Source organism: Chiloscyllium punctatum, chromosome 35 (genome assembly GCF_047496795.1).
Source record: "Chiloscyllium punctatum isolate Juve2018m chromosome 35, sChiPun1.3, whole genome shotgun sequence".
In the NCBI taxonomy this organism is placed as follows: domain Eukaryota; kingdom Metazoa; phylum Chordata; class Chondrichthyes; order Orectolobiformes; family Hemiscylliidae; genus Chiloscyllium; species Chiloscyllium punctatum.
Window position 1 is genome coordinate 5,118,130 of NC_092773.1, and position 10,418 is coordinate 5,128,547.

A 10,418-nucleotide genomic window follows, 5' to 3' on the forward strand; every position below is an offset into this window, starting at 1 on the left:
CACACACCTCTACACTTTTTGTATCCTCAGCCCGACTGAAGATATCAGAAGAGATTATAACTGGGGTGGAAGGGGTCTTTGATGATCCAAGGCAGCAGGAAAGAAAGGTAGAGTCAATGAATGGAAGGTTGGCTTGTGTGATGGACTGGGCTGTGTGCACAACTCTGTGTGGGTTCATACAGTCCTGGGCAAAGCAGTTGCCATACCAAGCCATGATACATCTCAACAGAATGATTTCTATGGTGCACCTATAAAAATGGATCCGAATGTTTACAGACATCATGAATTTCTTTAGCCTCTTGAGGAAATAGAGACAATGTTGTGCTTTGTTGACCGTTGCATCAACATGGATGGACCAGGACAGATTGCTGGTGATTATTACTCCTAGGAACTTGATGCTCTCGATCATCTCCACCTCAGTTCTGTTGATGCATGCCCTCCACCTTGCTTCCTGAAGTCAGTGACCAGCTGTTTCATTTTGCTAACATGGAGAGATTAATATCTTTACCCCACACCACCTAGCATTCTAGCTCTTTCCTGTATTCTATCTCGTTGTTGCTTGAGATCTGGTGCACAACGGTGGTGTCGTCAGCAAACTTGGCGAAGGAGTTAGAATGACATTTAGCCACTCAGTCATGATCAGTCCCTCATGGGTCTTTGCTGCATTCACCAAGTTCATCATATTCCATCATTCCCAGTGCTAGGCTTTTTTTTTATGAGTTAGGAACACTGAGGCTGATTCTCCTGGAGAAGAGAAAGTTGAGCAGAGATATGATCGAGCTGTTCAAAGTCATAAGAGTTCTAGCTGGTCTGGACAGGGATAAATATTTTCTGCTTAAAGTGAATCCTCATCAGAAGTAATGAAGAGAGGATGAGAAACTTTCTTGAATGGTTAAGGTTTGGAAGTCACTGCCTGAATTAGAAATAAACGGATGAAGAGAAACATATTTGTGCTGACTGGGAGAAAGCTGGATAAGAAAGTGAATTCCTCATTTCCTCCATTCATGGGACATGTGTGTGGCTGGCTAGGTCACCATTTGTTGCTTCATTTCTAATTGGCCAGAAGGCAATTAAGTGTCAACAACATTCATGCGGGACAGGAGTCCCATGTAGGCCAGACCAAGTAAGGATGGCAGGTATCCTTCCCTGTCAGACATTAGTGAAATGGATGGTTTGTAATGACATTTGGCAGTAATTAGATGGTTGCCATGAGATCAGCTTCAATTTCTTCTTAATTTAATTCAAATGTAGCCACCTGCCATGGTAGATTCCATCCATGTCCGATAGCATTAACCTGGGGTTCTGGATTACTAGCCCAGTGGCATTCCCAGTGGCATTAGAAAGTTCATCCCTGACTTTGAGGAAATGTAAGATAAAAGCCCAATCAGACTTGCTTGTTCATACTGATTTATGTTCCATCCAAACCTCTCCAGATATTAACTGGACTGCTCTTGAAGATGAAGAAATACACAGATATCCCATTCCCCTTTGGACGAACAGATATCCGCTTCACCTTGATCTGAAGTCACCTCGGGACTGAGACCATAGTTCATGTCTTGGTGGACTTTCTTGAGAAAGGAGCTGACATTTACATGATGGTACAAGGAACCTAATTTATGCCAATACCCAGGGTCCAGTCCACTCATGAAACCACATTGCTCCAGGATCTGCTCCATTCCAAGTCACACTCTGCTTCAGGATCCACTACACTCTGGAATTAACTCTGCTTTAGGATCCACTCTGTGCTGTGATGAACACCACTCCCCAATCAAGTCTGCTCATGGATTATCCCACGTTGGGGTCGATTCCATTGTGGGATCCACACAATGTCTGATCCATTCCGCTCTTAGATCCACAGAGCTCCGAGATCCAGTCCGTTGTGTCATTCATACTGCTCCAGAATCAACTCAGCTCCAAGACACACTACATTTTGAGATCGACTCTGCTCCAGAGCCCACTCCACCCCGGGATCTCCTCCGCTCCGGGTCTGTGCGGAAGGATGGGGCCGGTGCGGCTGCTGCTACCTTTGCTGTGGATCACAGTAATCCTGGATTCCGGTGAGTAATCTACCCCCCGTGTCCCAATCGGAGGGACAGGGACCTGAGGGCAGACACTGAGCCATGTCCCGGGGGTGGGGGGGGGCCAGGATCCTGTAGCCCGTGTATTCCCGGCTGCAGCGTTCCCCAGGCGGCCGGGCTCTCCCACTTCCTCCCGATGGTACATTCATCTCTTGTTTCTTTTCTCATCAGCTCCGCTGGCACCAAATATAACACGGGAAGGGGCCCTTCCAAAACTTGACAGCGACACCGGCAATGGCACCACCAGGAATGGCAGTGTCGTGGTTGGGAATGCCAGGAATGGCAACATTGGGGCTAGCACCACCAGGAATGGCAACATTGGGACTGGCACCACCAGGAATGGCAACATTGGGGCTGGCACCACCAGGAATGACAGTGCCATGGCTGGGAATACCAGGAATGGCAACGCCAGGGCTGGCATCACCGTGAATGGCAGTGCCGCCGCTGGAAATGCCAGGAATGGAAACGCTGGGGTTAGCACCACCAAGAATGGCAGTGCCGTGGCTGGGAACGCCAGGAATGGCAAAACTGGGACTGGCGAGGCTGACACTGGCAATGGCGGAACAGGTAACATGGACAAGCCTGAGGACAAGGCAGGAGCTCCTGGCACTAGAATCCACAGTCCTGCTCCAAGTTCAAAAGAAGCTGAAAATCAAGGTACCGAGTCTGAGAATGGAAACACTGAGGGGAGGAGCAGTGAGAACCCAGCAGGCAGCCAAAGCAATAAGGGGGAGGACAAGGAAGATGATGCTAAGCCAGTTGAGGAAAATGAGGAGACACCAGAAGCAAATAGAGACGCAAAAACCCCCAAGGAGGCTGGGGACAGCGCAGCAGTTGCTGAAGGATCAGTGAAGGCTGGAGCTGGGACGAACATTGATACTGAGTCAGTGCCAAGGGACGAGCCAGAGAGCAGCCACTTCTTTGCCTATCTGGTGACCACAGCAGTCATTGTTGCTGTGCTCTACATTGCTTATCATAACAAGCGCAAGGTAAGAGGTGGGGGCCATCCTGACCTGTTAAATCCCTACAATAGAACAGGTTATAGCAGACTATGAACATGTTTTTTGTATCAGTCTTCCCAGCTAAAATGTCTGAAGAGTTTGTAATCATGAGACAAAGGGAGGGAGGAATTTAAAAAGGATAATCTTATCACTATTAGCTGGGATAATGAATGCAGCTGAAGTGCCCAAGTTCTCCTGCCCTGTGTCCTGGCTCTTAAAAGAACTGGGTGCATTAGACTTAATATTCCAAAATTCAGGAACATCTAACAGCTCTGTAGAAGAAAGTTTCCTCCTTGCTGCCTAACTGTTAAGCCAACAAGGAAATGCTCAAGTCCGTTTATAAAGAGATTGTAGCAGACATTTAGAAAAAAATCATAAAATACAATTAGCTAAAGTCAACATGGTTTTGAGAAAGGGAGATCATGATTATTGCGGGCTGGTAGTTAACTGTCAGTCATCACTAACTGGCACATTCTTCATGAAAACAACTCATGCACTTACCAACCACTCTGCATTCTTATCAGTGTAAACAATAGTCTTCCCTTAAATTGGTATTCTTGTGAATTGTCTTGAGCGCAAAATAGAAAGCTTCCACAAAATATGTCTCCATTCAGAAAGATTGTAGTTTTTTCTGATTGTAACAACAGCGTGGATGAATGAAAGAGAACCAGTAAATGTACTGTATTTAAATTTCCAATCAGCATTTGAAAACATCTACATAAAAGATCACTGCACAAAGAAGAGCTTATAGTGTTGGGCTGTTATTTAAGCACGCACAGAGGACTGGCGAAGAAACAAGAAACCAAGAGTGGAGGTTAATGTCTAATTTTCAAGTTGGCAAACTGTAAGCAGAGGTCTCAGCTATTTATGATCCACATTGACGATGTGAATAAAGGGTCTGTTTTATGTAGTCAAATGTACTGGTTCTACAAAGGAAAGCATGTTGGTGAGAATGACACACAAAGTTTGCAAAGACACATTATTGAGCAAATCATGGAGAGAACACCAGGTTGTTCACTTTGGCAGAACGATTAGGAAGGCAGAACATAATATAGGGACTGGTGAGTGAGTATCCTGGTACATGAATCACAAAAAGTTAGCCTGCAGTTTAAATCACTAGAAAGAAAAATGGGACATTGCCTTTTTGCAAGGAGTGACGGAGTATATCAGTGTAGCGTTGCCTTGCTACCACCATACAGGACATTGATGAGACAATGCTATGTACTGTCTTGGTCTCTTAACCTTAAGGAGATATAGAGTCTGTTTCCGTGTTGTATATATCTTCAGTCCAACTCTTCCATGCTAACCAGCCATCCCAAATTACTCAAGTCTTATTTGCCAGAATTTGACCCATATCACTTGAAACCCTTCCTATTCATCTACCCATCCAGATGCCTTTTAAATGTTGTAATTGTAGCAGCCTCCACCACTTCTTCTGATAGCTCATTCTCAAGCATCACCCTCTGTGTGACAGAGTTTCCCTTCAAATCCCTTTTAAATCTTGCCCCTCTCACCCTAAATCTATGCCCTCTAGTTCTAGACTCCTTCACTTTAGGGAAAAGCCATTGTCTATCGACATTATCCATGCCCCTCATGATTTTATAAACCTCTATAAGGTCACCCCTCAGCCTCTGATGTTCCAGGGAAAATAGCCCCAGCCTATTCAGCCTCTCCCTGTAGCTCAAACCCTTCAACCCTGGCAACATCCTTGGAAATCCTTTTTGAACCCTTTCAAGTTTCACAACACATCCTTTTGATAGGAGGGAGACCAGAATTGCACACAATCTTCCAAAAGTGACCGAGCCAATGTCCTGTATGGTCTCACTAATTACCTCCCAACTCCCTGTACTCAGTGCACTGACCATTAAAGAAAGCATATCAATTGCCTTCTTTACTGTCCTATCTACCTGCAACTCCACTTTGAAACCTGCTCCAAGGTCTGTCTGTTCAGCAGCATCCCCCAGGTGCTTACTGTTAAGTGTATGACTTCTGACCTGACTTGCTTTTCCAAAATGCAGTACCTCGCATTTATCTAAATTAAGTTCCATCAGCCACTCCTCAGCCCATTGGCCCATCTGATCAAGATCCTGTTGTAGTCTGAGGTAACCTTCTTCGCTGTCCACGACACCTCCAATTTTGGCATCACCTGCAAACTTACTAAACATATCTCCTACGTTCTTGTCCAAATCATTCATATAAATGAATAAACCCATCGTAAAACACCTCTTCAGGGACCCGGACACACAGTGTTGTATATGTCTGCAGAAGTTTCACCGTTTCAGACTAATTTTAAAAATGGATATCAATAACTATGACGCAGTGTTTCTTCATTGGATACTGTTCAGAGAAGATTGATTTGCTGACTCTGAAATGAAGGGGCTGTCTTATGAGGAAATGTTGAGCAAGTTTGGGTGTACTGATGGGAGTTTGGAAGAATGAGAGGGGATCTTTTTAAAATAATACTCAGAAAGAGGGTGACAAGATAGCTGCTGTTTTACTCTCATGCGGGGGCAGGGGGAATTGAGAACTCGGGGACATGTTTTAACAATAAAAGTTTTATCTAGAAGACAGAGATGATAAATTTCACTTGGGGGAAGTTAATCTTTAAAAATCTCTACCGGGGAGCAGGGAATGCTAGATCATGCAATACATTTGAGGTTCAGTTCGACAGGGTTTTTGATTGAGCAGAGAGTTGAAGGTTCCAGAAGAAAGACAGGAAAATGAAGTGGGTCAAATGGCCTGTTCTTATTTCTTAAATTGCCTGGGTCTCAGGATGCAATAGGGCTTCCAATAAGAATCACCCATTGGTCCATGTTCCCATCCTCTGGCAAAGTCAAACTTCTGAAAAAGGGTGACCAGACCAGAAATGTTAACTCCGATTTCTGACCACACATGGTGACAGTCCTGCCAACATTTTCCAGCAATTTCTGTTTTTGTTTCAAGCTTGACTTTGGAGAATGGACAGGGAGAGAAAGAGAGAGGAGGAATGTTTGTCCCTGTAAGCTTGGGGTGAGGTTATTCCAATGTTTGGGGGAAGGGGACTTTATTTCACAACAGGGCTGTACTTAATTCTGGTTTTCTGTTGCAGATTATTGCTGTTGTCATTGAAGGTCGAAGGTCAAAGACCAATCGACGCCCAAAGTCAGCAGATTACCAGCGACTGGAACAGAAGGTACTGTTGCCCTACCCAAAACCCCTTTTGGCCTCTGTCCACCAACCTTTCTGTCCCCTTCGCCCTCTGTTTATACCTTCCCCCACTGAAGGCTGCAATTTAATTTCCAATTCTTTTTGTCTCTCCAGCTGTGAAGAGCCTTTGGACAAGGCTGGACCCCCTGCAGAGGAACTTTCTTTCCACTCCCTCCCCACCATCGATCCATCTTCTCCTCTAAACTACAAGGACTGTCTCTTTAAGCACACCGAATATCAGATCAAAAGACAGTTTGACCCAGAACCACAACCGCACGACTCCAGATCGCAGTCTGCTCAATGTGAATAATGGAATTTCCCTGTTTGTAAAATGTTTCTGTGGGAGAAGGGGATGCAGAGGGAGACAATCCTGATTTAACTGATGACTATCTGATTATTTTCAACGTAGGGGGTTGGTTAGGAAAGGGTCAGGTGCTGGGGGCGTGTAGTGGGGAAATGTTGGGCTGGTCAGGGTCTGGGCTGGGAGTAGGTTTGGGCAGATTTGATGGGTGCGTGTGGCTGGGGGTGGGTGAATGGCGGTCACTCGAGATGAGTGGAGGTCAAGTGAACGTGTTTCTCTTGAAAATAATACTGCGGTGAGAGAAGGTGTGACTGGAAATTGTTCCCAAAGGCCAGGTCAGGCCAATTGTGGAGATTCATTTAGAGGTTAATTTCTGACCCAACTTTGGGAATATCTCATGCTCCCTCAAGCCTCTACCCAGGTGGAGGGGGGTTGAGGGGTTTGTGCAGGAGCTGAACCATAAGTCCAGGGGAGGTTTGGAGTATCTTTATGTGGGTCTGTCAGCTGGTCCTTGGCGTATGTCACTGTGACAAGTAAAGGACTAATCTGCACACGGCCTAATCTCCTCGGTAATACTCAGTCTCTTTCTGCTTACACTGTGGAAATGTTTGTAAATTCTTGTAGCAGAAGGCTGTACCCAACATGGGGTGACCCAGCCGCACTATCATGCAATCCCTCTAAAGAGCATTAAACTCAATGGCTATTCAATCACTTCCTGTTGTCTCATGCCTAGTTAGTGCTCCTGTTAGAAATCAGATCATGGAAAATCTATACTGAGACTTTAAGGAGAGGAAGTATTACATACTCTCTGATGATCGATGAAATGCAGTATACTAAAATCTAAAGCAATTTCCAACATAAAAAACAAAATACCCTGGAGAAACTCAGCAGGTCTGACAGCATAGAACATAGAACAATACAGCACAGAACAGGCCCTTCGGCCCACGATGTTGTGCCGAACATTTGTCCTAGCTTAAGCACCTATCCAAGTACCTATCCAATTGCCGCTTAAAGGTCACCAATGATCCTGACTCCGCCACTCCCACAGGCAGCGCATTCCATGCCCCCACCACTCTCTGGGTAAAGAACCTACCCCTGACATTCTCCCCCCCCCCCCCCCCCCCCCCCCAATCTCTTCCACCCTTCACCTTAAATTTATGTCCCCTTGTAACACTCTGTTGTACCCGGGGAAAAAGTCTCTGACTGTCTACTCGATCTATTCCCCTGATCATCTTATAAACCTCTATCAAGTCACCCCTCATCCTTCGCCATTCCAATGAGAAAAGGCCGAGAACTCTCAACCTATCCTCGTACGACCTATTCTCCATTCCAGGCAACATTCTGGTAAATCTCCTCTGCACCCTCTCCAAAGCTTCCACATCTTTCCTAAAGTGAGGCGACCAGAACTGCACACAGTACTCCAAATGTGGCCTTACCAAGGTCCTGTACAGCTGCAACATCACCTCACAACTCTTGAATTCAATCCCTCTGCTCATGAACGTTTCTTTGGAGGAAGAAACATTTCAAGTCTGATTGGACTCTTCATCATGTGGTGTTTTCATCATGATTCTTCCTCATCTAGAGGCGGTTGTTCAGCAAGAAACATGAAAGTGAGTTTTGATAGATACCGCAATTAAACATCAAAGGGAAACAGTAAGCGATAAAGTTGAATAAGAGAGAAACTGAAATCCCATAAATGATGAGCAGAACTTGTACAACTTAAGCATTCTTGGAAGAAATGACAGGAAATTAACATCACGACAAAAACATGGATAGAAAATGGAATTGCTGGAAATATTCAGCATCTGTGGATTTCAGTGCATACTTTCTGATCTAGTGAGTATTTCCATTAATTTCTGCATTGTTTTGCAAAGTATTCTTTTCCTGAGTGGTGTGAGAATGTGTAATATGAGAGATTGAATATTTCAAAAAACACAGTGGGTGCTGTCTTTTCAAAATGCAGGTTTGTATCACTTGATCCCGAGTTGGAATCAGCCTAGACTACGCCCACTCTGACACTGGCTGCTGTCCCTCAGTTTCTGTGAAGTGACCAAGTTGTGGAAAGCAACACCACCTTTTAGCAGTTTTAAAAGTGTCATGGTTGCCATGAACTATCACACATCACCTGAACCACTTCTGTAAACACCACATGAGCACACATACAAACTGACCAGTCTGGACACTTTTTCACCAATTAGCAAATCTCCTGAACTCAGATGGTCAGTACTGAAGGAGTGGGCTGAAGGGTCATGTGATGATATGGCTTTAAGAGATCTATTTTGTTCTGGTTTTTATTGTGAAGAAAGGTTAATGCAGAGGTGCTGATGTATCTATTTAGAGTCAGTAAATAATTTGAGAGACTTTAGGGTTATTTTAAGAAGTTGGAACAATAGAAACAGCTTGAATGGGTGGGGTGAAACTCCCAAAGAACCAGGATTTTTAATTTCAGTTTTTTTGGTAGTATTTGCTAGGGTGTTTAAGCTAGCTTTGGAAACTGCAGTACATCTTTCCCTGCTACTCTGTCTCTGAATTTTTCCTTCCTGGCCTGGAGAATTGTATGTGAGACAATCTGCTTTACTGAATTTGCCTTTGCCAAGGCATATTACTATATTGGAATAATTGCTGTTTATTAGTTAAATAATCTATTACTCTGTTAAGCTTTCCAATAGAGTTCAGTTATTCCGATTTCTTCTTTCTTTTGTTGTATTTTAACTACAGTGTATGAATAAAGTGTGTTTTGCTTCAAGGCTCATAGTTTGACCAATCAAATTCCAACTGGCACATAACGCCTTGCAGTGGCCTTTAAAATAAGTAAAAGTTAGGGTCTCAGCTAGATTTTTAATTCTGAGGTTTGGTTTGGTCCATAACAAATTGGGGGTTTTTGTCAGGATCAAAATCTCTAATTCTAGGTTGGGTTTAGGATTGTTGGACTCAGAGGCAGCGAGTGATGAGTGTTGGTGGTTTTCTTATTTTGGGTGTTGCATTCGGTTGGTTTAAACAGGGTGTGCCGCGTGCGATAATGGCTCTTGCAGTCACTAAGAGTGCCTGGGGGTGGAAGAAGTCACTTAACAAGTTTCATAGAAAGTGAGCAAGGCAAAGCATTTGGAATTGGTAAACAAGCTGGAATTGAGTTGCCTGTGTCTGGCAGGAAAGGAGAGATAATTGTGGCAATCACACAGTATTTGTAATGGCCAGAAATGTCATTGCAATCTTTGGAAATAGCCAAAATTCAATTGCAACTTAAGCAGCTTCAACATGAAAAGCAAATGAAACAGTTTGAATTACGATTAAAAGCAGGAGAAAGGGAGAGAGCTTTTGAACTTCAGAGGTTGGAACTGTAAATGGTGGAGGTAAAGCAAACTGTCGGAGTACTGCCGAGGACAGTGATGGAGCAATCCCATCGTAGCCACAAGCCTGGTGGGACTTTTGCCCGAAACATCGATTTCGAAGCTCCTTGGATGCTGCTCTTCCAGCACCACTAATCCAGAATCTGTTCAAATATGTCCAAGCATTACCAAAGAAGGATGTAGAAGCCGTTTTCATTTCATTTCAGAAGTGACTAAACTAATGTAGTGGCTGCTGACCATGTGGGTATAGTTGATCCAAACAAAGGTGATGGGTAAAGCTAGTGAGAGATTTGCATCACTATCAGAAGAGTTACCTAGGGAATATGATTAGGTGAAAAATGCACTTCAAGTGCATCTGAGCTAGCAGCAGAAGCCTCCAGACATTTTAGGAATCTAAGGAGGGAACCTGGTCATATTGAGTCGAGATCGTGCTGCTGGCAAAACACAGCAGGTCAGACAGAATCCAAGGAGCAGAGTCGAGGTTTCGGGCATTAACCCTTCATCA

General features: G+C 44.3%; 1 protein-coding gene across 1 annotated transcript; it reads left to right on the forward strand.

The window, feature by feature from the left end:
* Positions 1-1,783: 1,783 nt before the first annotated feature.
* LOC140459587 (uncharacterized) lies at positions 1,784-7,277 on the forward strand. Its single transcript, XM_072553835.1, has 4 exons — positions 1,784-2,057; positions 2,250-3,067; positions 6,168-6,251; positions 6,380-7,277. Exons 1-4 carry the CDS (start codon positions 2,000-2,002, stop codon positions 6,383-6,385), a joined length of 966 nt encoding a protein of 321 aa, XP_072409936.1. The 5' UTR covers positions 1,784-1,999; the 3' UTR covers positions 6,386-7,277.
* The last annotated feature ends 3,141 nt before the right edge of the window (positions 7,278-10,418 follow it).